A 26,899-nucleotide genomic window follows, 5' to 3' on the forward strand; every position below is an offset into this window, starting at 1 on the left:
TGTCTTGAACATATTTTTTGCCACAGTAGCTGAAGAGTGTGTTGGACACTGAATAGTTTTTCGAGCCGAACGTTTCAGCACCACAGTTGTGGACAGCGACTCTGACCTATTGGGCGGACTGTGGGTACTAGAGCAGATTGTTGTTGGTGACCTATACTCAAGCGGTAACATTGGAAACACATGAACATATAACCAATACCTTTAATGACCAATTTTACTCATTACATTTACTGGACACTGTATTTAAGTAAAGCTAAAAATGGTGGTATTTACGCATTAACACTCAAACCTGGGGGGAATACTCGTGGTTTCAGTGAAATATAATGATAACAGTAAATATAATTTATAAATACATGGGCTGGTATTTTAATATATATACATAAATTTCATTTACATAAGTAGTGTGAATGTTTATCAGCTTCTCCTGGTGGCTCACCTGCTCTGCGATGACAGAGTAAAACGGGTTAGTGTGTCTTTAACTATGCTGCTCAGTTTTCCTCTCATTGGATGAGAGAGATGGAGGCTGTGCACCAATAGCAGTGAGAACTGTACAAAGAGATCTACTCCCTCCCCCATCCCATGCAGCTTCAGCACCAAACCACAATGCTCGGGGTGGGAGGAGAGTAGGTAAATGGCTCATATACTCGGAGTATAAGGTTATATTTTAATTACATTTTTGACAAAGAAGATGCATCTTTTTAACGGATTATGTCCACACTGTCGGAGTATGGATTTTGACTCAGTGGTCTATATTCTTGTGGAGTGGAAATGACGTATTTTACTGAATCAGTGATGACAAAGACAATAGGATACCGAGACTGGAGGTGGCAGGCGCTCTGGTGGCATCATTTCTTTCTCTTGTGGAGTACAATAAACGGACAGACTCGTTACAGCATCCCGGAGGAGCTGAAACAGGGCTCTGTGGTAGGAAATCTAGCGAAAGATCTGGGTTTGGGACTGTCAGAGATTTTTGACCGTAAGCTGCGTGTCGCCTCTGAGGCTGGTGAGCAGTATTTCAGTGTGGATGCGGGGAAGGGCGAGCTGGTGGTGAATGACAGAATAGACAGAGAGGCTTTATGCGGACAAAGCGCCAGCTGTGTTCTACCTCTGCAGGTGGTCATTGAGGACCCGTTACAGTTACACCGAATTGAGGTTGAAATAAGAGACATAAATGACAATTCACCAAATTTTCTTTTAAATGAATTATCTTTAAAAATAGCTGAATCGGCTGCAGTTGGCACCCGGTTTCCTTTGGAGAGCGCAACGGACCCCGACGTTGGGAGCAATTCACTGAAATCATATACTCTTAGTAAAAACGATTGTTGTTCCCTTAAAATAAAAGAAATAGAGGGCGGTAAGACTGTTCCGGAACTTGTTTTAGAAAAGCCTTTAGATCGAGAGAGAAAAGCAGTTCACAAAATATTACTAACAGCTTTAGATGGTGGGAACCCGGTCAGATCTGGAACCTCACAAATAACTATAACTGTGCTTGACAACAATGATAATTTTCCCGTATTTGAAAAAAACCTTTACAAAGTATCCCTGGGTGAAAAAAGTATCAAAGGCGCTGTAATTATAAAACCCAAAGCGACAGATGCAGATGAAGGTTTAAATGGTGAAATTGAATTTTCATTTGGTTCTCGGACACCAGATACTGTGTTGTCAGTCTTTGATATCAACCCTTTAACGGGTGAAATCACACTGAAAGGGGAGTTAGACTATGAAACTACCAACTCGTATGACATCGATGTAACTGCTAAAGATAAAGGCAGCCCTGAAATGGAGGGTCACTGTCGCGTGCAGGTTGATGTTACAGATTTCAATGATAATGCTCCAGAAATCGTTTTCACTTCTCAGCCGAAGCCAGTACGTGAGGACGCACCAAGTGGCACTGTAGTAGCTTTGATCAGTGCACGAGACCTTGACTCCGGTGACAATGGTAAAGTAATATTACAGCTGCCCAAAGGGTCTCCATTTACTCTGAAACCATCTTTTTCTAATAATTACGCGCTGGTTACTGGTGGAGCTTTAGATCGAGAAAATATCTCCAAATATGATATTGACATAACAGCCACTGATTCAGGCTCTCCTCCTCTGTCCAGTAAGAAAATGATACCTGTCAGCATCACTGATGTGAATGACAACCCTCCTATATTCTCTCAGCCCTCCTATAATGTCTATTTAAAGGAGAATGGGGTAGCAGGGTCTATACTGTACTCAGTATCAGCGTCTGACCTGGACTTTGGTGAAAACGCTAAAATCTCTTACTCTATACTGGACTCTAAAGTGCAGGACGTGTCTGTCTCCTCTTATGTTTACATCAACTCAGATAACGGCAGCATCTACAGCATGCACTCGTTTGACTATGAGAAGCTGAAGGTGTTTCAGATTCAGGTTCAGGCAAAGGACCAGGGCTCTCCGTCTCTCAGCAGCAACGCCACCGTCCATGTTTTTATCCTGGACCAGAACGACAATGCCCCCGCTGTTATTTACCCCTCCTCCGCTGCCCTGGGCTCCCTCTCTCATCAGAGGATGCCCCGCTCCGCTAAAGCGGGTCACCTGGTTACCAAGGTGACGGCCGTGGACGCTGACTCGGGCCATAACGCCTGGATCTCCTACAAACTGGCGGAGGCCACAGACGCCTCTCTGTTCACTGTCAATCTGTACACAGGGGAGGTGAGGACTAAACGCGCTGTGTCCGAGCAGGACGACTCCTCTCAGAGGCTGCTTATAGAGGTCAAGGACGACGGGGAACCGGTCCAGTCCGCCACCGTCACGGTGTCCATCCTGATGGAGGACGGCCTCCACGAGCCCATCTTAGACCTCCGACAGAAAGCGTCCGAGCCCAGCAAGAAAAACGGCAGAATCACTCTTTATTTGATTCTGTCTCTGGCCTCGGTGTCCGTGCTGTCTGTGCTGACTTTTCTCATCTTAGCGGTTAAATGCATCAGGAGCAGCAGAAGCAGCGGGAGTTGCTGCATGAGACGGAGCGACTGTGATGATTACAAGAACCCCAACAGAAACCTGCAGATTCAGCTCAACACTGACGGACCTATAAAGTACGTGGAGGTCCTGGGAGGAGACATGTTGTCTCAGAGTCAGTCCTTCAGGTCCTGCATGTCTCCGATGTCAGAGTACAGTGATTTCACTTTGATCAAACCCAGCAGCACCACTGACTTTAAGGAGGTGATCAGTGTCCTGGATGCGTCTTTACCCGACAGCACCTGGACCTTTGAGAGCCAGCAGGTGAGCAGAAAACAGCAACGAACTGTGTGATGTGGTTTGAAGGATGAAATTATTTCCACTAATTAAGTTTGTCCTCATATATATTTACCAATGCTCGATTATTTATCGCGTGGTTATAGGTTACCATTGGAAATGTGTTATTGATTCTCTTTAATAGAAACCACATCGAGGAACAAACTCGGTATAAATGGGAGTTTTTCGCTGCTAACCTGGGTCAGGACTAGGGTGGTTGTAATTCCTTTTCTTAAGCTGCATAACAGAGTACATTTTTTTCATAATACATTTTATGCACTTAAGCTATTGATTAAAATAAAATATGTACCCATACACATAGACACATACACCTTGGGTGTGCTGTACTAAGATAATGTGATACTGGTCACATCACTGTCTTTCTTCCCAACCCCTTCCATTGTCTAATTTATACTTTATTTTGTTTGTTTGTTCTTTGTATTGTTCACAATGATACTTATTTTTGCTGCTACTAATGGAACAAAATATTATTTCTCCTAAATTAGTGCTACATAGCTTGAATATTCAAACTGTGTGCAGCGTGACAGTTCTGTAGTTACCATAAACTTTGAAACGTTTTGTAGATTGAATGGGGCTTCGTATTAAAGTAAAGACAAACTTTCCTCTGAGGTACTAAGAGAAGGCAGAAGCCCAGTTTGGAAACCATGCCCCCCTGCGGATACAAATAGCATTGCTATAAATAACAGCTGCCTGAGTTTGACTGCGAGGAGTTCTCAATGAGAGCACGTGACTGAATCTTTCAATGAATCTTACTCAGTAAGATAACATCTCTACTTCATATTTAATCTTTCTTGGATAGTGTAAAATTCCACCTTTCACAGTCATAACGTATTCCTCCCTCTGTTATTCAAATGTCATTGTCCTCTCCAACTTATAAGCTAAGATACTTGCCTGCCAGTGGAAGTGAAGCCACTGAAGAGTTTTCAGCCTGTGTGTGTGTGTGTGTGTGTGTGTGTGTGTGTGTGTGTGTGTGTGTGTGTGTGTGTCAGAGCTGGTCCACCCCTTGTCTTCCAATGAGAGGGTAGGCCTCTGTGGCCTCTCCCCGCCCACGAGCGGAGTAAGGCGGAGGAGACAGAGCAGAGTTTCACTGGAGGCAGAAAGTCCTCTGATTTTCATTCTCGTTTTTCTTTTAAACTACGGCCGTCATGATCACTTCAAAACTTCCCATCGATCTGTTTTTAAAGCGGAAATGTTTACTATCGCGCCCGGCAGCCTCGTTTTAACAGTACTATGGATACGTTACGGTGAAAGAAGAAGTTGAAAACTTTCCCGTTCTCCGATCCTCGGAGCGCAGCACAATGGACTCCAGACAGAGGAAGCGCTCCGGAGGAGGGAGGCTGTGGAGGCTCTACTTTTATCTCGCCTGCCTCTCCTCTGCGTCCGCTCAGCTCAGCTATTCTGTATCGGAGGAACTAAACCCGGGCTCTGTCGTTGGAAATATCGCTAAAGATCTGAGTCTCACTGCTGAGGGGATTGTTCAGAGGAGGTTACGGGTGGTCTCTGAATCCACAACGCAGTATTTTGAGGTAAAGCAGGCGACCGGAGAATTGGTTATTAAACAGAAGATTGACAGGGAGCAGATGTGCGAACTAAGTTCAACGTGTTCACTAAACCTTCAAATACTTCTGGAGAATCCTTTAGACATCCATCGCGTCGTGGTGGACATCCTGGATGTGAATGACAACTCACCGCAGTTTTCAACCAGCAACATTTCTTTGGAGATATCAGAAGCGGCCGCGCCGGGCACCAAGTTCCGCTTGGAGAGCGCACACGATCCAGACATGGGGACCAACTCGTTACGCACTTACCATCTCGCAACAAATGACTTTTTTATTTTGAAAGTGGAAACTAAAAGTGACGGCAGCAAGTTTCCAGAGCTAGTTGTGGATAAGGCTTTGGACAGGGAGACGCAGGCCTCGTTTCGCCTGATGCTCACTGCTGTGGATGGGGGTCAGCCAGAGAAATCTGGCTCAACACTTCTGCTCATTAAAATTCTGGATGTAAATGACAATGCGCCCGTCTTTGACGAGCCGGTCAAGAGAGTTAGGCTATTAGAAAATGTTACACGGGGCACTTTAGTAACGAAACTGAACGCGACTGACGCGGATTCGGGGAGCAACGGGGACATATCTTTCCTGTTTAGTAAATACACACCGGAAGGCGTTCGCAGCCTTTTCAGTGTGGATCCTAAAAGCGGGGAGCTCAGTGTGAAGGGTGTTGTGGATTATGAGAAAGCTGCTGCATACCACATCACGGTGCAGGCCAGAGATGGAGGCTCTCCCGCTATGGAGGGCTCCTGTAACGTCATAGTGGACGTCATTGATGTGAATGACCACGCGCCAGAGGTGACACTGACATCAGTGCACAGTCCTGTTAGAGAGGACTCTGCACCAGGGACTGTGATAGCCTACATAAGTACAAGGGACCTGGACTCTGGTTTGAATGGGAAGGTTACAGTAACCGTCCAACCAGGTTTGCCATTCAAACTAAATTCACCTTATGAAAAGCACTACAGCCTCGTTACTGCTGGAAACCTGGACCGTGAGACAGTGGCAGAGTACACCGTGGTCATCAAGGCCACTGATGCTGGTTCCCCTCCCCTTTCATCACAAATCACCTTTGTGGTGGAGATTTCTGATGTAAATGACAATGCCCCCATCTTCTCCCAGCCCTCATACTCTGTGGACATCCCAGAGAACAATGCTCCCAGTGCCCCTATCGCTGTGGTTTCAGCCACCGATCCAGATGTAGGTGACAATGCTCGCATCTCCTTCTCCATCCTTCCTACTATGGTCCAGGGCTCACCTATCTCTTCTTATGTCTACATTAACCCAGAGAGTGGCCACATCTACAGCATGCGCTCTCTGGATCATGAACAGCTTAACGCGTTCCGTGTTGAGGTGCAGGCCCGGGATGCAGGGGTGCCCCAACGGACAGCCAATGTCACTGTCCATGTTTTTGTGGTGGATGTAAATGACAATGCACCAGTGATTGTACACCCCGCCCACCCTAAAGACAAAAGGTTAGAGCTCACTGTGCCCCCATCTGCTGGCCCAGGCCACCTCATAAATAAACTTGTAGGGGTGGATGCAGACAGTGGGCACAATGCATGGCTGTTTTATTCCATTGCCCCTGGACCAAATGCTGGCATGTTCCGTATTGGGGCCCACAGTGGTGAGCTCCGCACAGCCCGCAAGTGGGCTGAGGAGGAAGTGGGCTCAACTTATGACATCATGATTATAATTCAGGACAACGGCGATCCGCCAAAGTCCACTTCTGTAAACATTACAGTAACTGTCGATGAGAAGGGTACGGCCATCGATGCTCCAGCAAGCCCTCGTCACCCAACGTTCTACCACCGCTCTGGGATGTCAGACATCACCCTGTACCTGATCATCTCTCTAGCTTGTGTATCAGCTGTGTCCTTCATCACCTTTGTTGTTGTCATTGTACGCTGCCTACGGCACCGTGGCCCAGGAATAGGAGGCTCTGACTGCTGCTGCTACGGTCGCCACAGGTCCAGCCGCTACCATCAGAGGCCCAGCAAGGACCTGCACCTGCAGCTAAATACTGATGGACCCATACGCTATATGGAGGTTGTGGGAGGCTCCCAGGATCCGCACACACGCACCTACAGACCCTGCTACTCCACCATATCCAGCCGGAGTGACTTTGTATTTATGAAGCAACCCATGCTGAGTCATAACAACACGCTCAACACGACACTCAGCAGGAAGTACCTTATGAACTCAGCCTGTGAGGTGAGGGATTACATGGGAGAACAAGCATGGCATTAGAGAGATATGCCATTGTGGGATAGGACCAATACATGTGTTTCATGATTTATAGACATGTTTGAGAAATGCTTGAAGTTTCTCAAGAAATGTTTATCACATGCACTCTTGATATTTTGATGGTATATTGATACCACGAGTGGGTTCATCAAAGTTTTGATGCTTTGACTCATAACAGTAGAGTGCTACCCTAGATATTCTCAGTCACGTAGCTCTGCAGTATTTTATCTGAGACTCTGCTTGCTCCAGCACAAAGATCCCTCTTTCTACATGGCACAAAAGCTCTTAGAGCTTTGTTGTCCTACTAGACAGGTTTGGGCTTAATATTTAATCTGGCCCTGGGCTAGGAAATATGGTTACTATCTCTGAATTCCATAACTAAACTGGCAGAGAGGATCTGTTCTTAATGGATAAGGGAGATACAGATACAGTCAGGCAGATATAACATAGTTGGAGATGGTTGAAGAAAAGGCAAAGAGAGGGGAAAGAGGGGAACATAAGTGCTCCTAACAGATGGAGAGGAGGAGACAAACAGATGAAAATAGGTCCTGCAGTGTTGGCTCAGTGGAATGGCTGGGAGACAGAGGAGAACAGGATGACAGAGGGAGAGATGGGGTTGAAGGAGAGGAAAAGGACCAAGCAAAGAAAATGGTGAGAGGGGTGGGGAGGAAAGAGTCAAAGAATAAAGCAGTAGCTGAAAAACAGGAATTCATGGGGTCAGTGGCCTGACCCCTGACTTCCTGTTGTCCCCTGAACCTTTGGTGATTGGTTCCAGGACTCAGCATCACATGAGCCAAGCTGTTCTCACATCCCTCCTCAGAAATGGCACTTTCTTTTCCATGTGTTCAGAGTGGGGTGTGAAAAAAGGTTAGCAAATGGAATAGTGGCATGAATGAGACCCAGACAACCTATTTAGGGTTTTAATGCAGTGGAGGCAGTGTTAGGGAAAGAAAATGGCTGACACGACCATCACTAGGATGAGTCAGTTTAGGGGACTTAAACAAAAAAATAAGTTTAAGGTTTTTATCACTTTTCAAGTCCACTCATCCTCACCACGCAACAGGATTTGTATCTATCCTGGTGTGTGTTTAATATCCATACGAATCTCCTGTTTTTCATGAGTCTGTATTAAATATCCACTCTCTCTGTGCTGAATTAGGTTGGCCCTGAGGTCAGCAGGGTACCATCTGTCTCCCTGCTCTAGTGACACGTGTGCAAATAGGACAACAGAGAAAAAAGAGATAGAGGGAAGGATAAAGGGAAAAGGAAGGATGGCTTTTACGCACGTGTGCCACAGCGACAGACTGCACAGACTATAATGGCCTTTAGAGCAGGAGCCATCACTGTGGGTGTTTATATGCCTGCTTGTGTACAGAGGAGCCCTCCAGTAGTGTGTAATTTTAGAAGGACCCCGGGGCCTTAGTGCCCGATTGTCTGTCACTTCCCACTCCCCAGAGATCCCAGAGTTGGGATCCTCTGTTCATTTGCTGTGTGCTGTTTTGGCATGCTTTATTTAAGCAGGTGCTGACACAGAAACTTTGTGAAAAAATTAAGTTTTACAGTTATACACTTTCTTTGCACTCAACATGTAAATCTTTGCATAAATGGAAATATTCCCATAATGAAACTGATTTCCAGTTCAGTGGACAAAATATCATATAATCCTGATGTCGTGAGTTTGACTGACTGATTTGCCTGTTATCACTTGCACTTCTACTTCCTGTTATTCAGTTATTCCCCCCTCTATACTTGTAGAATTCTAGGATGTGAAAAATACTATGACCGTGTGTCAGTTTTCAGTCTTTGAGTCCATGCGACCTCATAAGGGCTGGCACGTGCACTGAGTTTGGCCAAGTATTTTGTAAATATGCTTTCTTTCATGGATGATAAGACTAAACATGCGACAAACTGGCTCATGCAGTTCATTCAGGAAAACTGTCCTCAGGGCATTTGTCAGTTGAGTTACAATGTTTGTTTAAGGGAGAGGAATATTAAAATCAACACCACACATTGTGCTCTGTCTCGATGCTCAGCGCTACCTTGTAATGATAGTAATGATTCAACAGTGTAAGGGACACAGCATCTTAGAGGTTACGTATACTGTTTTAAAATACATTTTCAGTTTTCTGTTGGTCTAATCCTTGCTGAGAATTGAGAAGAGAGTGAATGTATGCCTATGTGCTGACGATTTTATGGTGTGGCGTGTATGTGTGCATACGCTGAAGGTTATCAGAGCTACAGAACAGACACGACTTCCTCTTTTCAGACAGAGCACCAGCTGCAGTCCAGCCTCAGCTCTTTTAACACTAATACGATTTGTGTGTGCGTGGTAGGAAACTGAATCTTCCACAAAGAGTACCAGATGGACCTGTGTGAAGTGTTTGTGTGTGTTGTATTGTTTTCCACCCCTATCAGAGAGGGAAAGAGAGAAAGGGATGAGATTGCATTGATTTTCTTTTGTACACCTGGATAAATCATTTTGCAACACAACAGAGATTTGGTTGAGCAGTAAACCAGCTGTTTTAGCAAAGATTCACATTCACTTGCCTCCAAATCTGGTGAATGAAGCCCAGGTGTCCACATGTGCTGCTAAGTCCAGCTTATACCCTCTGTTGAATCCAGTGCTCACATGATGAATATCCATCTCATCCCTTAACATGGTAGTACTTCAGCTGACAGACACCATGTTGCCATTTGCTCAGTCATGTTGTAATTCACCTGGGGATTCCTCAAAGCTCTTACAGCTGTAAAGGAAGCAGACTTACAGTGTTTAAAGCTTCCATGCTGGCATGAAAGTCTTTCTATTGAATGAGAATTCAGGCCAACAGAACTGTAATCTCTTCCACTGGCTAGTCTCCCTGAGTAGACTATTTGACCCACTCTCTGTAGCTTGTGCCCTTAACTTGCACTGTGGAAAAAATAGCCTTGTACATTTTCAACATCTTGATCCTCTATCTGAAGGGATCAACTCACTTCAGAGACTACGTAACAAAATAAAAAGCACTTCTAAAAATTCTCAGATAATTTCAGCTAAAGTCCAATTACATTTTGATCTGGGTCTGCATGCCATTAAACCTGGCTTGGGGTTTGTTTTCCCTGGCAACTCCTGTTGTCCAAACCACCTTGAGAATTCAGCAACTCTTAACAGTTTGTGGTTCAGTTCAGTGAAAGATTGAACTCTCTCAGTTTGACTTTCTTCTTAAACAGAGAATAGTTGCATTTGTATGGACATTACCTGTCTGTTTGTTCCGTGTAATGAAGCATGTAGGATAAGAGCACATGAGGTGTTTACCTTGAGCTAGCAGTGCAGTCCAGTCAGTCCATTACTCTTTATTCTCCATGCCTGCGGTGGGATCTGACCTTGGAAATGACGAGCGTGTGTCCGTGAGCATTTGTGTGGTGAGAACGAGTCACACAGCTGGAATGCTGGGCCCCTCGTTGGATGTTTGCCTCCACTCAGGGCTGATCTTTTTTCTCTCCCTACCAAAGCTCAGACAGACTCATGTGCCCACGCACATAAACTCATCTTTCAGTCCATTTTTAGATAAACATCGACCAAGCTCTGCTATGAAGAAGAGGTCAGATTCGCCCTCTTCTTCTCATCCTCAACCTCTATCCTTTCATGTTGGTAATAATGACAGCCTCTGAGTTCTGGCATTGGAATGTGTTAGGAGGACATAACCAAGCAGACCTTTTTCTTTTTCATAATCCCGAATGTTGAAGGACTGATTGTGTTGAATTACCACTAAGATGAAACAGTTCCTTCTATAGATGATACTGAATCTTAATCCACTGCCAACTGTTTTTGTATTGTCGCATGAAAACTGATGGCTATGTTGCCTCATTATCATCCACACTTCCCCCGTAGCCTTCACCGGTCCATAGACCAGACGATACACTAGAGTTCCTTCTTTTGCAACCTTATTTAGGTTGATGTTGATTTCTTAGTAATTCTTTTTTTGTGGCGAGGCAGTCAGTTGTTTTGTCTGCATGGATACTGAACACTGTACCCCCTTTTCACTTGTTCTTTTTGTGCATCCACTAAATTACGGTGGATTTGTCTCTTAGTTACCTGTATACTTTTACAGTAGATTCTCCAGTGTATCCTCCAGCACTGTTCTTTTAGTGTAGTTATGTTTTTAGGGATTTTCTCCTTGTGTTTACTCCCTTGCTCTCTCGCCTCGTCCCATCGCTCCCTCGGGTAGAACAGCTCTTTTAATAATGCAGCACATCATCCTGCTGGCCTCGCTCTCCCGGGAGCTCTTGTGTCGATTAGGCGGCAGAATCTGGAGCCAAGCCAAGAGGTCTATTCACTGCATCACTGCACAACAAGAGAGCCTGAGAGAGAGGGGAAGAGCTAGAGAGATGGAGGAGACATGGTGGCATGGTCGGTGAGGTAGAGATTGGACAAGAGTGCAATGGGCTTAGAGACATTAATAAAGAGCAGCAAGGACACGTAGATGTGAGAGAGGCTTTTATCACTGCAGAGCCATTCTAGCCTAAATTCTTCTTCTTTGATTCATCTTCTGGCTTCATTGGTTCATTTCTTATTACACTGTTTTATAGCTATTTTCTTATTTATGTGATCATGTAGTTCTTTTCTTTGATATGATCTGCCTTTTGTTTGTAATTGTGAGTCCCATTTTATCAGCAAAGCCCCAGTCTGTTTGTTTATGAGCGTGTGTGTGTGTGTGTTCCTCTGCAGCATTTTATGCTCCACAGCTTTTGGAACAACATGGATGCCTGAGCATACACATATTTGTTGCCATCTGTAATCCTTTATTGAGCGTCACTGAAAAACCGATTCTTTCTTCAGACACACACCATCACACACAGAACAAGGGTACACCTCGGAAACTTCTCACTGTTGTTGCAGTGAAACATCCAATTCATGTTGAATCTTCTGTTCTCTTCGCAGCAAAAGCCTCCCAACAACGACTGGCGCTTCACACAGGGACAGAGACCCGGACCTAGCGGGTGAGTAAACTGACACACACACACACACACACAAACACACTGCTAAGATGCCCAGTATGTGAAGGACATGTTGCTGTGCTGCACAAGGCGAACTTATCATAAAGATAGAGGGAGTGATGAAGGATGAGGAATTAAAAAAGCGGGGGATGGTGGATGGAGAGTGCTGTAACCATAAGAACTGGCTGCTGATTGTAAAGCAGTGATGACATCAAAGTTACAATACAAACATCTGAACTGGACTTTTAGTCCCGCTGTAGTGATGATGCATTTTTTTTCACTGCATGATTCTGTTCAGTGAATTCAGACTGTTGATTTACACTCCTGACTGAGCATCTCTGCCTGTTTCCAGGCTGCTCTATAAAATGGCTGCCGCAGCTTCCACTCCCACTCCCCCTCCTCCTCCTCCTCCTCCTCCTCCTCCTCCTCCTCCTCCTCCTGTTCCTCTCCTCTCTGCGCTCTCTGAGCCTGTGCGCCATCACTCAGTACTACTGATGAGGGACGGCGACCAGAGCTAGAGGGGGGATGGGACAGCGTATTTATCCTTCTTGTTCTTTCTTCACACACTGATATCTGAGAGCTCGTACTGACTAGTTCCATCACATTTAATTTCCACACTTGTGACTCATCTGTGAAACGACACTAGACGAATTGTGTTCCTGTATTTCAGTTGCGTGTTTAACTGAGCTTTTGTGTTGATGGTTGACGATGCTATTTGTCGATACTCTGTGGGCTCAAACGGGGCGCGTGCAGTTTTCACAACAATGATTGCACAACACATTCTCTGAGTCAAGGAAACATACCAGCTGGGGCAGAACACCCCTATGAGCCAAGTCAGGAAAATGTTAGACACACAAACACGCGGCACCGTCGTTATGGAATACCACAGGGAGTTTGGACACATTGGAACTGATTCATGTCGGCGGTGGAGAAAAAATAAGCCTAACTCTCTCCATCGCTGGTATTTTAAATGGACATGAGAGACTCAACATATTTTCCACTGATTTCTAGAGCACAAAGTCGCAGCAGTTTCCTTTTCCTTAGACTAACTCCAACTTTCAAATTCACAATGATTTTTTCAGACTGTATAACTTGTTGTGTTTTTAGTCCCCACATGCCATACGGTACACACATACGATGGACTCCGAAGGATGGGACAAGGTACCTATTTAGATGTAGACTGTATTTGGTTATTTTCTATCCTTAGTAGCTGATCAGTGTTAAGTTTTGTTCACTCCCTGGCCTGATCACACATCAGCTGATAAGGGCAGAGAGTGGCTAAAATATTTTAAATAGTGCACTGCAGTCAAGTGCTGTGCTGTGTGTAGATGTACCTAACCCATAGCTTCTGTTAGTCTCCCTAAAAGTTTGATGGGGTTTGTTGATCGATGTGCATAGGCCACAATGCCTGCTGTGGCGTAGAAAGGACTGTGACACTTTTGAGTTTGCGTGCAGTGTTTTGTAGATTTGTTATGCATTGTATGTGTGCTATACATCTGGTCATTATAGCGTGAGAACTCTTGTTTTTTCTCCTTCTAGAAAGACTGGCTTACCGTACAGTGTTGCCTTCGATGTTTGTCTGTGATGGTTGTAGCTCAATCACCACCCACATTTGGCTTCTTCATGTGAATTATCCAGCTAAAGGAACAAAGCCGAGACAATGCAGACAGCTGTCTCGTGATTGATTACTTTCAAATGCCTGCTGGCGGTTTAAAACGTTAAAAACAGTTCTCCAGATTAAACTCCTGTGGTCAACATACAGATGAGACAGATGTCAGCATGGTCACCATGTGACTGGCTAAATGGCCTCCAGTTAAAGTTTCAAGTTAAAATCTAGAAGGTTTTCTTCAAAACAACAAGGGAAGCCATCCGCAGACATTTAACATGTCATGTAAGGTTGCAGAGGAAAAACGATAGCCCTGTCTGGCCAACCACAGACATCCCTCTGGAACACAGTTCACAATCAGGAAGTGATAACCCTGACCACAGGAAGCGCTTTACACAACCACAGGATGTGATAACTACAGAGAGATGCTAATTTAGCACAAATGAAGCATTCCCTTTTATCTTAAGTGATATGAAGAGAGGCACAAAATGGCTGCCCCTGGCTCCAGGGACCTTACACTTACCCAGCCTGTTTCTCATTGGCTGCCTGGCACAGGACATACATGTTTCTCTCCCTCGGTCTCTCTCTGGCACTGAACTGAAAACCACTTCAGAGTTTTGGCAGAGAGACCTGGCAACCTGCTCTTAAACAAATTGCTGTTTTTTGTTAGAATTCCTTTTTCACTTTTTCCCCTCACTGTGTCCTTTACTTTCTTTTAAGAGCAGACCAATTTATGCAGGAGTTCTTTTTTTTTGTCAGTCTTAAATAAAAAAGAGCGTCCCTCTCCACATCCCATGCATTTAACACAATATTTATTACATACATTCCAGCTTCCCTCATTTATTACTCCAGCCTCTATCTGTGAGGAAGATGAACCTGAAACCTCTGAGTCCTTTTAATCCCTGATGTGTTGTTTACTATCCTCTTTGGAGCTGTATACTTCACTGCAACCTCCATCCCATGTCCCTGTGGGATAATGATCCTCTGCTAAATGCCCTCAGTTGGTTTGTTATACCCCAAACAGTCAAATAAACCAATATATTGCACACACAGAAGCAACATTCAAGAGGCTGAGAGAGTAGTTCAGACCATAAATAGTGATTTTCTCTAGAACAACTCTAAAAGCAGCATCCACAGTGATTTTATCTGATTTTCTGTGACTTTGTTGCAAGTAGCATTTTTCATTTTTTCTTCTTTTTCTTTTAACATAGTGTACAAGTAGGGGGAGACATCACACTGATGTGCTGTAAAAATGAAGATAAGGCCTTGTTAGCACTTTGGGAGAAAGAGCAAAGCTGGGATTAAAGCACCGTGACCCAGTTGTCAGTTGTAGGAGTTGTGTTGGTGTGTCACAAGTGTGGGAATGGAAATAAGTAGGTGGGTTTAATAGATCGGAGGTCTGCTTTCTCCTTTGTTGCCCCACATGCAAATTGCAGACTGTAAGTAAAACAAGCCTTTGAAGGTGAAGTTTGCCCAGATGGAAATGTTCAGTGCTCACTGAGCGCTGCGTGTGTGACTATGCAGACAGCTATTTCCTTTAAAGGTGGCTTCATTAAATATTTAATCAGATTTACTAGACGGCGCAGTGCTCATGGTCATTACGGAGAGAGAGAGAGAGAGTGAATGTTGCTCGGTGTTTACTGTGTGTGAGTGTGCGAACACGCTTGCTACTGTGTGTCTGTGTGCAGACACAATTTGCACATGCCTTAACTAGAGTGTGTTTAAGAGTGTGCCTTTGTTTGCGACACGCCCTGTTTTGTATACTATACTTTGTTATCCTTGCCGAGGTCTCCTCAGGCTGTGTGCCTTTGCCATCAGCTGCTTTGCCTTTACATCATAAACCACCAACTGTTGAAACCAGTCAGCTAACCACACACACACAAACATGCACACACTCACAGTGCAGTGGATGAGCCACTAGTTGTTTACAGTTGTTTCCTTCCTCATTTTTGCCACAGGGCAACTGGAGGACCCGAGGTTGCCATGGGAACTGGCCCCTGGCCCCAGCCCCCAACTGAGGCTGAGCAGCTTCAGGCCCTGATGGCTGCAGCTAACGGTGAGTCCTATACCACCTCTGTCTATCAACTCATCCTGTCTTTTCCACATCCATGTCTGTCTTACATAAGCTAAGCAAGGGTGTGCGTGGGCAGGGGCAGGTTATTTAGTTTCCTGTTTGGTTGGAGGGCAAATGGCCAGACTTGCTTATTGATAAAGCCTCACTATGCCTACATTGATGTTTCCATGGGGTTACGTGCGCTAAAAAGCGTCCAGACGAAGCCTCATATGACGCCGGACGTCAGTTTGATGTGTTGAACTGAATAACATAAGAGAGATGCATGTTTCCACTGTACACATGAATCACATGCAGAGTGTTTTATCATAAACAGATGACTACAACATGACAACATGAACAGTTATATAATATTCAACCTGCAGGTTCACACATAACCATAGATTCCCATATTTCGGAACGTGTCTACTGTCCTATTTCTCTGTTCCTGCAGTGACTAGCACTGAGGGGAACACAGTGATTCATCTATGGGCTGTTACTGTGGAAGCCTTCGTAATAACCTGGAAAAATACACATCGAGTGGGCTGAGCAACACAACATACAGCGACAGTCTAACACACAATACGTAGAAATGATGCAGGGACAAACTCAACAAGACGTATTACCTCATAGACCCAAGTCATTGTTTCCACTGTTATTTTAACCATTTGACACATCACACCGCCCTCCCTCCCTCTTCACACACACCCTCCCCCCTCTTGGACACTGCACCGGACATGGTGTGATATTTTTCCATTGTAGTGAACAGAGAGAGAAAAAGCCTCTGTCTTGGGCTGCGCTGTAACCTGCATGTCAGCACAAAGTTAGACAGAAGGAACGGTCAGTGCCATCAGGAAGGAAAGAGCCAACAGTGCATGTGAACACTGAAGGTCGTCTCCGTCTCCTCTAAACTTAATGTCACTGTGTTGATAAGCACAACGCAATGAATTAATAAAGCGCTGCGCTAGAGCAGAAAGAGTATTAAAACACAATGCGTTCTGTCACTGCTTTGGCTTTTTTGGAGGCCAGTGTGCTCATGTGTGTTTATATAGGCTGACAGGAGCTACAGGATTGGGGGAGGGAGCGTTTGTGTCTCTGGCTCTGCAATGCAGGGGCTGTGGGAGAATTATGAGCTGAGCAGCTACGTCATGCTCGCGCACATACTCACTCAGGGCCGGCGTGATAAAAAAACAGAAGGCAGAGGAGTTTGCTGGGGAGATATAGCCTGTAGAAAGAAAACATCTGCACATAATCAACCATTTTGTAATACCTTCTTTTGCCTCTTTTGCTCATTTTGTTTCAACTCATGCCCTCATTCTTTAGTTTCGCTCACTGCACGCTAGTGTTTAGCTGACCATTGCAACGTGTTTAAATTAAATCCAATGTTCAATTAAGTACCTTAACTTTTTTATAGGCTTTAAAAGTAATCCGATTAGTCTTCTTTTAGGACCCTTTTTTTCATTTCACTGCTTGAATATAACACTTGCAACACTAAAACTTTCAATTTCTTTTTGTCTAACAAGTTTCATCCCTCTCTCCTCTCCCTCCTCATCCCTTATTCCCCCACTCTGTCTCTCTTCTCCCCAGAAGTGAGCGAGGCTACCGCCACTCTGGGACCCGGCACAATGGGCCTGAGCACCCGCTACAGCCCCCAGTTCACCTTGCAGCACGTGCCCGACTATCGCCAGAATGTCTACATTCCTGGCAGCACGGCCACCCTCACCTCCAACCCCCAGCAGCAACAGGCCACGGCCCAGCAGGCCACCCAGCAGGCGCTGCCCCCACCCCAGGCCTCGGCCCAGCCCGAGCCCCCCAAGGCCGCCCAGACCCCTGCTTCCAAGAAGAAGTCCACCAAGAAGGAGAAGAAGTAGAGCTGGACGGAGAGAGGTGGAGATAAACCCGGCCTGATCTGATGAGAAATTCGACCTCCCATACCCTTCCCATTATGTATCTTACTGCTCTGCTGTCACTCATGCTAGCCACGGTCTAAACAATGACAGCAAATCACTTTTGACCACATGGACGATGTTGATGGTTCTTTGAAAGAGTGTCTAAAGAATCTGAATGTGCTGAAGGCTGTTACTGGTGTTGATAACCCGTGTTGTGCTGAAGGTCGAGTATTTCTCATGTAATCTTTGTCGGTGGATAGTTTTGGCAGGGTATGGGGGGTTATAGTAATTTTTTTGTTTTGTTTGTTTTTTTTTATTTTGGCAAAATCAAATGGACTTGGACAAAAAGATTCAGTGTAAGGAACCTTGCTGGGATGACAAGGCAGTGATGTATTCAGAGACGAAATGTTAGTGTCGTTCATGTTGGATTTATTGTGCTCTTTCCCTGAGGAGGAAAGTCATCTATTGTAAAGTACGCTAGTTGCCATCCATTAGATTCCTATATAGGGTCAGCCTTGCAGGGTCTTAAAGCATAAGTCCTGTAGATATGAGGCTGTCGTTTGACAGGTATTACAAACTCTTCTGCATGCTCTTTAAGGTTCAAACTGCATATACTAGTTTAGAGTTGCAAAACTATGCATTGCAAAAGCAAAGAGGAGGAAAGTCCTGAATCTGTAATCCTCCCTCCAATCGCAGGTCAATATAATGCACATGTAGCATTTACTTGACACAAAATGAGAATTACTTTTGTAATCATAGTTTAAAAAAAGGATTTTAATGATATTTTTATGACCTGAGCATGCACCCAGAGGAGTGGCTGGCAGAGGGTGGGGGTGGGGGTGGCGGCAGCGGCGTGGCCTTGCGTCGTGTCCTGGAGTCACGGGCCATGCTGTCCATGCAGGTGGTATAGCAGCAGGGACTGGCTCCTTGTATAACAGCTCCAGATGGGCACAGACATGTCGCGCTGCCCTGCACCCTCTACCCTCCCCTCTTCACACCCAGCTCGTGTCCTCCCCTCACTCACTACCCCACGTTGAGAGCCAAACAAAGAGAAATGCACTGTTCGTATTCTGATGAGATGATGTAGGGGTAGTAATCACTTCAGTCTTTAGGGAAGTGCATAGATGTGGTCAACTTAAGTGCTTAGGAGTTTTCTAGAGACCTTGCAAGCCACTAGAGTATTTCCCCTCACTATCTATGAAGTGAAGACACTTCTTGATGTGACACAGTAACACGTTTTTCTTTGGGAGATAACAATTCGATAGCATAGAGGAAATGTTTGTATAAGATATGAAGTCTTTACTTTGACGTCCATCTGTCTGTCAGGCCTCTTGGCCAGATACAACTGCATGAGAAAAGGCAGCTTGCAGGCTAGGCCAGGAAGGAGTGTGGGGGCTGTGGTGAGGGGTACACAGACTGGGGTGGCACCATGGCATCAACCAGGGGGGTGGGGGAAAAACACCTTGGCTCTACCCACTGAATGTACAGAGGAACCACTGTTGACCCGCCCACCCCTGAAACTTTCTCTAATGCACTGACCCAGGTAGAGGTCAACAGAGCCAAGCACAGCTTTCCCTGTTGGTGAGGAGATGCCACTCGAGAGCCCTTTGAAAATATCCCTCCTCCTCATTGAAATCGATAGGAAGCCCCAGCCTCTCTACCACTCCCCTCTCCCCTCCACTCCTCTCCACTCCCCGGCCCTGTGAGGCTCTTCTCCCACTGTAAATAAACACGAGTCCTGTCAACGGTATGAGCCAGTTGTTTGTATAGCAGGGACCACGTCCAACATTTTCAAAACAAGAGTCCCTCTTCCACAAGGCGTGGCTTACTACTGGAATGTGTTGCATTTTGTTTTTCAAGAAAAATAAGAAAACCACGGTTTAAAAAAAAAAAAAAAAACAATAATGGATAAAAATCTGAGATGTTCTTCAACAGTTTGTGTTGCAATGTAGTAACTAAGCACCATGGAAGCCAACTAACTCTTCAGTGTAAATAAATGAATTAAAGATAACTTTAGATAAGTAAACAAAGTGACACACGTAGACTAGTTAACTTGTGATATGTGTTGCGCATATTTTTGTGTTCATTTTCTCTCTACTATCTTTTATCACCCTGTAAAGAAACAAAACAAAAAAAAATATGGAAAATGTTTCTATCCTTCTGTAACCTCTTAATGTTCTTTTGCGGTGATTTTATCTTGTGCATTTGTGAAAGAATGCCTCTCATTCTCTTTCTGTCCATATGAACAAATGATTATAAATATTATATATGTGTAAGTCCGTCCGCTGCTGAATTAATACTACTCTATCCTGCTGTATTATCTTTCTTATCAAATGCTTAGCCCCCCACGCTATACCCCTGTGTTACTCTTATTTTTATGCTAATATTTATATTGCTGTTTTATTTTCTCTTGAACACTGACATTTCAAATAAAAAGATTCTGAAATTCATTTAAAAAAATGACTTGTGTGTGAAGTTTGTTTTATTGCTAATATGTGTTAATTTCATACAGACTACAGTTTGAGTGAGTTAACTTTGTGCATCATTTAAGACCCAATGTGTCTGCATTAAAATCTTTGCTTGGGGCTTTTTCTTTTCCTGTGTGACCTACATTCGGCAGGACTGCAGCACTCCCACTGTTTCCCATGAATCTTTGCTGTATACCTGGTCCGTTTCAGGTTTTCTGTGGCAGAAAAAAAGGCTGTAAAAAGAAGATAAAATATTAATCAGTTATAAAAAATTTACATTTTAAAGTGAGCAAGAGAATTATTTTAGTAAAATCAAAACCCCAATTAGGAGTGTAATGTGATATTTTAGATAATCTTTCATTTTGATGCAGCAGTACAGATGAGACACTTCCTTAACTGCTGTTTATTGGCAAGCATGTCCACTGATTTGTCCTCAGAGTGGTGTTTAATGCAATTGATATAGGTATCATCAGAAGGTTAAACAAAAAACAATAGCTGTAAATTGACCTCATATAAACACCTGACATCTGCTATTGTTTCCATCAATCTGTGTTTTGTATTCAGACGACACAATGAGGAAATCAGAAAAAAGATCAGAAAAACCTCTATAATCACACGGCTCATTCCACCTAAACTACCCGTCTCCTCCTCTGGCTTCATCATACTAAAGCCACATGTTCTTAAGCCTTTTTCTCTCGCAGATCCTGGGGCCACTACAGGGAACATGGTAGCCTGCTCAGGCTCTTTGTGCCTTTCACAAGGTCTTACACAATAACATACGTCCCTATAAATAGCCCGTTGGACGTCACCAAGCAAAACAAAAGGAGCGGGCTCTGCTGCAGATGTTGGGGGATGGAGGGAGGAGGGCTGGAGAGATGACATGGATGCTGTTCATGAATCATGGCAACGCCAGTTAATGTAATTTTTTACAAGTGAAGGTTACAGTTGAAGATTACGCAAGACCAAATGCTATGAGACGCGAGAGAAAACATGAAAAAGGTCACATGATTCATTTAGAATAAACTAGTTTGCTTGGTTAACATTCCTTCTCTTAGATTTAATAAAATCATTCTGAGTCAACAATCCAGTTATTCACACAGCAGCATTCCCACATCAAACACTGCAGATTCACATACCCAAAATGGCCGACTCCTCTCACCCTTCTCTCATTGTGTTATGTTGTTGCCACAGCAACTGTCAGCCCACAGCGGCTGGATGCTCTCCTCTGTTCTCCACATCTTCATTACAGATCCATGCAGTGGCCATTATTGGCTCCGCTCTGAGCTGAATGACCTGCAGGAAGACAAACATATTCAGCCATTAGTCAAAGCCGGACACTTTTTTTCTGTCAGAGTCATAATGCAGGAAACATGGCAGAGTGGAGGGGAGGATATCCCACACACAGCCATGAGTCAGAGGTAATAACACACTGGGTTTATCCCAGTTTGATTCACTGTGACTTCATCACAGAGCTATTCTAATGTTGAGGAACAATGAAAGGAAAGTAGTAGTATTTATAAAGAGTACATTAGTTATATACTGTTTGGCAAAAATTAAAAATAGGACATGTGTTATTGTTCCCATTTCTTTTTAAATTAAAGGTCCAAGTCTTTTTCTGCACACACAAAAAGGTTTAGTTCTCTCAAATTCTGTCAGAGAGCAATTTTACTTTGCCAAGATAATCCATCAACCTGATAGGTGTGGCACATCAAGATACTCATTAAACAGCATGATAATTACACAGGCACGCCTCGGGCTGGTCATAATACAAAGTCACTCTAAAAAACAAAAGGTCTCACAACATGATGCTGGAATAATGTCACAAGTTTTGAGGGAGTGTCTTTTTGGCACACTGACAGCAGGAATGTCCATGAGACCTATTGCACGACATCCAACTGGCTCCAGGACCTCCATCTACAACTTCTTTTACCTGAATGATTGCCAGAGACAACTGACACAACAGTTGGTTTACAAAACCAAAGAATTTAGCACATATTGTCAGAAATCCTCCAAGGGGAGCTCACCTGCGTGCTCCTGCCCTCCCAGTTGTTGCATGGCACTGAGCATGTTTGGGATGCTCTGGATCAACACGTACTACAGTGTGTCACATTTCTCTGCAATATCAAGAAACTTTGCACAGGTATGGAGGAGGAGTGGACAAGATACTGACTGGCATTCTTGTGCGTGTCATATCCATAGTCCACATCTGATGAGTCAGGCTAGAGTAGAGTATCTGTGACCAAAACATGCAAATCTGTGGGCCTAGTCTTGTGAAAACCAGTAAATCTCTTGGGGAAACTGCACATTACAAAGTGGCCTTTTCAGTGCCCAGGCAAAGACAAACCTAATAGATTCTCCTCGTACGACAGAAGTGCTCACTAACACAAATCTGAGTACCAACTTTGAGAGAAATAAACCTTTTGTGTGAGGAAAGTCTTAGATCTCAGAAAGTGGGAGGAAAGACAAAAGTGCCACATTGATATTTTTGTTAAGAGTCGCTTTAGAGTCACTTTGTCAGCTGATGGTTGTCATCCGGTGATTCAGAGAGACTCCTGCTGTCCTCACTGTCCCCATGTATCATCCATTTCCCCGAAGGGAGACCCAGCAGAATGGAGAGATTGTTCTTTTATTGCCCCGTTTAGGTCCCCCCACCCTATCTCGCTTAATTAAGCACATTCCTACTGATTACACACACACAGACGTACACACAATAGAGTGACACACACGCAGTCACACACACATGGAAAAAAACTTCAAATCAGTGATGTATAGCAGTGCTGTCCAAAGAAGGGAAGTCGTAGCAGACTGGAACTTCACAATGGCCTGCCTGTGAGCTTAATAACATTAGTCAGACAGCCTGGACACGAGAGAGAGCAACAGGCATCATCATTTCCTGACGTGTAAGCAGGCATGTGGCACACTCACACACACCGGTAAGTCAGTGAAACGAAAAGAAGTCGAAACTTTGCAACACACTCACAAACAAACAAAAGTGTGGAGAACCAATTTTCTTGAATAGCCTCATGAACAAAATTGAATCTAACTCGTCTAGAATCAGAGCAGACAGAAGAGCAGAGCTGTTTCTCGTCTCTCACAGTGTAGTGAGCTGCCAGACGAGTCCAGCCAGAGGAAAACCAGGATCTGATTTCAGGCTGGGGAGGATCAACATCTAATCCATGTGAGGGAAAGAGCAGGATGTGATGTCACAGCTGCTCGTGGCGGGACAGGATGTGAGTTTACGCGCCTCTTTTAACCCCCCCCCCCCCAGAAGTGCAGCAAAAGGAAAGACCCCCCCCACCCCGCGCCATCCTCCCCCCTCTGACTTCCTCTCTTCTTCCTTCCCTGCACCCCCTCCACTCCCCTCCCTCCTCCTTCCTATCCTGCAGCTGTCTCTGGGTCACCACATGTTGGAGGACAGAGCACGTCTCTGTGGACACACTGCAGGGATAAAGACCAGCTTAAAGTGGACTTTGACCGGGCAACGACTCCGGGATGAAATGAACATGGTTAGTGTTCCACAGTTAAGTTAAACATGGCCTAAATCCGGACAGAGCACTTAGTGGAGATTACATATGAAAGTTTCAGGCAGCAGTGGGTTAATGTGAGCTCTTCTCATGCAGAGACAGAGAGAAAGAGCCTCTGCTGAGTTTTGGATGGATGTTCCTAATAAAAAATTAACACAGAGAGAAAGGAATGGTCCTGTTGGCACACTCAGCCAGCTCCAAAAATACACCCCAACTGTCCTGCACGACAACAAGTATGAAGTCCACTGATGAGTTACTTTAAACTTCCTCTCTATATTCACGATAATTCTCCGATAATTTCCAAAAAGCCTGTTTTTCGTTTATCATGTCAGCTGAGAGGAATGTGCCCATTAAGCGCGAGTTCATCGGTCTTGGGCTGAAAGAAGAGGAGCAGGCCATTGAGCAGGAGCGCTGGAGCACTGGAGCCTGAACGTTGCTAAGGCTAACAGAACCCTGATTTAAAGAGACACAGTAATGTGCTGGCTGCTGGCTCGGCTAAATCACAGAGATGGAGCTGTGGCAATGTGGAAGAAGAACACAATGCTCCCTTTCAAAGCAGCAAACCCTTTTTCTCTTCTTCTGAAAAGCCCCCTCTCTACTCGGTCTCCCTCTCCCGCTCTCGCCTCATCTCCTCTGCCAAGAGCTCTCGCGCCTGTTTTCTCAGCTGGGAGGATGGAAATCAGACAGAGGGGAGACGGGGAGATGAGGAATGAAGGGGGGGGGGAGACAGGCTGGGGGATAGTGAGAGTCGGGGTTAATTGCCTTGTTATGATTTTACTGCAGCAGGTTGGAGGGAGAAGATGAGAGGAAGAGTCACATCAGGTGTCACTTCACTTTGTCACAAGAATCAAATGTGCTAAAAACAAATCAACAAAGTTATGTGATCTGCAAAAACGCAAAATGAAGCTTTAGTTCGGTTTCTATTCGCTCGGCAAGATGGAACAATGTGTGTGTTTTGAGGGGATCCAAAGCTTCCATCTGGTGCAGTGTGGTTTGAGGGCATCTCCTGCCCCCACCCTGTTTTTACACTCTGTCCAACACACACACACACACACACACATACACACACACTACTCTCAACCATAACCTCAATCCCTCTTTACAAGCCGTACACCCCATAAGCCCAATAACCTCCCCCCATCCAGCAGCGACCACACCCCCCAGCACAGACAGTGCAGAGTATCTAATCCATTTCCTCCACCACTGTGGTTGTCATGGAAACGCAAAATTCCCCATCCAAGTGACGAGGAAAAGGAATGGAGCAGGGAGGGAAGCAAGGAATTAAATATGTAAGGATGCAGCACAGAAGCCAATGAGCTAAAAAGTATTCTTAGGTATTTAGCTGTTTCTTCACCATACCGTCATAGAGGTGTGTGTGTGTCTGTGTGTGTCTGTGTGTGTTTGTGGTGACATGTTGGCACCACTGCATGAGGGATGCTGTGCTGCATGCATTGGATTTTGTACATTGCATGGCATTAGCTCGGGAAGTAAGTGTGTGTGCTCTGTGTGTGCGTTCTCAGAGGTCGGACACGCTGTGAATTTGCAGCGCCTCAGACATGCAGACACTGACACAGAGGCATGTCGACAACTCAGCGCCATGGCGACAGGTGTTGCCGCGGAAATGGTGCAGCTGCTGCATGGATATTTCAGGCTAACAAGCATGCACCATCAAGCTCCTCGACGCTCCCCCTCCCCACTCCTCCTGAAACAACACACCCCTGCCTCATGCTGAAGCCCAGAATGCAAACACTGAGGGGAGTCCATCTTGAACGTTATTACATATTCAGCTGGCTGTTCGATAAAGGAACGAGCCAATGAAGAATCCTCAGCCACCTTGACACAATAACTGCTGTCCTCAAAAGAAAACTTACAATAAATCACAAACTTTAACCAGAGAACTTAATTTCATATCTCACAGAAAGTGTTCACAACTATGAGAAATATGCTTATTTGCTTTGCTGCAAAGGGGTGTATGAGAATGTCAGTACCCCCATCATGAATGGAGCTGAAGCCGGGAGTTACTTAGCCTAGCTTAGCATAAAGACTGGACGGGGTAAAAGATCTCCTGCCTCAAAGTTAAAAAATTCCCCTATTAGCGACACCTAAAGCTCACAAAGAACATGTATCACCTTTCATCTGGACACAAACAGAAGCTGGTGGCTTTACAAAGACAACTTTTAAGACATGTTGTGTTACCTAGAGACAAGAGAGGCAACGTCATCAGACATCACCTCGAATGATCCGTTTGTTGAGCAGTGTACATGTCATGGATGGATTAATTATGCTCAGTCCATGTTTCCTTTTTCCTCTGTGCTCAAGCATGAAGTTAAGGTTAAGTGTGGCCTCTGTTCTTATCAGGTATGATAGTATAGTAGCTGTAAGTCTGCGTCTTCTGCTATGCTCTCCAAACTACCAAACTGTTACGCTGTCATGGTGGCAAGCTCCCAGGAAGTCACTGCTCATCAAGAGGCCACAAGAAAGAACAGCTAGTCGTGTTTTTGCAATGTAGTGTGATACTTGATTTTTAGAGCTGCTGGTAGGCAGATTTTAGAAGTAGGACTCAGACGAGATGTTTCTCCCTGCTTCTAGTCTTTATGCTATGCTAAGCTAATCACCTCCTGGAAAAAAATGTATTGCTGTAAGAGTCACTTATTCTTCATCAAGAGCAGCTCAGGATAAGCTCATCCACAAATGATAATTCAGTCTCTATCTACTCACCATCATGCCAGCGGAAAGTCAGGGAAGTTTTTGGAGCTTCACAGCAAACAGTGTTACAGAATCCTCATAACGAGTGAAGCAGCTGAGAACTTTAAATTTGAAAAACAACTGGAAAAAACTATAAAATGGCTTCATACAGCTTGTCCAGCATAAGCGAATTCTCCTGAAGCCCAGAGATCCCAAATTGATTTTAAAAACATTTTTCACATCCTTTTTTTAAACTGAAATCTTCATGGCAGAAGACCAGAGAGACTGTTTTAGTGTGAAGCTCCAGAAACGTTGTGTGGACCATGAAACCTCCACTGACATTCGACTGACATGGAGGTGAGTAGAAATAGAAAAAAGATGACGAAATATCATCAAACTGCTGCCTAATTTTCAGCTCATCTATAATTGTACATGGTCATGACAATGTGAGGGAGACAAGTCGGGCCAACACTTTTATATGCCCATGTGGAGTTAAAGAACAAGCAAGCAATGAATATTAGGCCTCACGTTCTTCATAGTTTTAAACCTTGCATAATTCTAAAATGAACAGTCATCTAACCACACCAAAGACTGACGCTAAAATCTATAAAGAAGACCAAACTAAACTGA

The 26,899-nt window shown here is 44.6% G+C and overlaps 1 protein-coding gene and 1 long non-coding RNA gene across 51 annotated transcripts in view; one reads left to right on the forward strand and one right to left on the reverse strand.

The window, feature by feature from the left end:
- Nucleotides 1–20,052, forward strand: part of LOC119007663 (protocadherin gamma-C5-like) — a 261,083-nt gene extending 241,031 nt beyond the window's left edge. For 20 of the 50 annotated variants that reach the window (XM_037077498.1, XM_037077502.1, XM_037077500.1 and 17 more), the window contains exons 2-5: nucleotides 11,992–12,050; nucleotides 13,155–13,208; nucleotides 15,612–15,709; nucleotides 17,291–20,051. In XM_037077498.1, the coding sequence (XP_036933393.1) occupies nucleotides 11,992–12,050; nucleotides 13,155–13,208; nucleotides 15,612–15,709; nucleotides 17,291–17,574 (495 nt within the window). In that variant the 3' untranslated portion in view covers nucleotides 17,575–20,051. Of the gene's footprint in view, nucleotides 1–593; nucleotides 3,247–4,339; nucleotides 7,041–11,987; nucleotides 12,051–13,154; nucleotides 13,209–15,611; nucleotides 15,710–17,290 lie in introns of those variants that run through there. The other 30 variants (XM_037077515.1, XM_037077519.1, XM_037077516.1 and 27 more) reach the window with 10 other exon arrangements.
- An 89-nt stretch (nucleotides 20,053–20,141) lies between these two features.
- On the reverse strand, nucleotides 20,142–26,472 carry LOC119007688. Its single transcript, XR_005071193.1, has 3 exons — nucleotides 26,303–26,472; nucleotides 21,197–21,353; nucleotides 20,142–20,293 (listed from the first exon to the last, which is right to left on the reverse strand). It is a non-coding gene; the product is annotated as an uncharacterized LOC119007688 (long non-coding RNA).
- Between the last annotated feature and the right edge of the window lie 427 nt (nucleotides 26,473–26,899).

This window comes from Acanthopagrus latus, chromosome 18, assembly GCF_904848185.1.
Source record: "Acanthopagrus latus isolate v.2019 chromosome 18, fAcaLat1.1, whole genome shotgun sequence".
In the NCBI taxonomy this organism is placed as follows: domain Eukaryota; kingdom Metazoa; phylum Chordata; class Actinopteri; order Spariformes; family Sparidae; genus Acanthopagrus; species Acanthopagrus latus.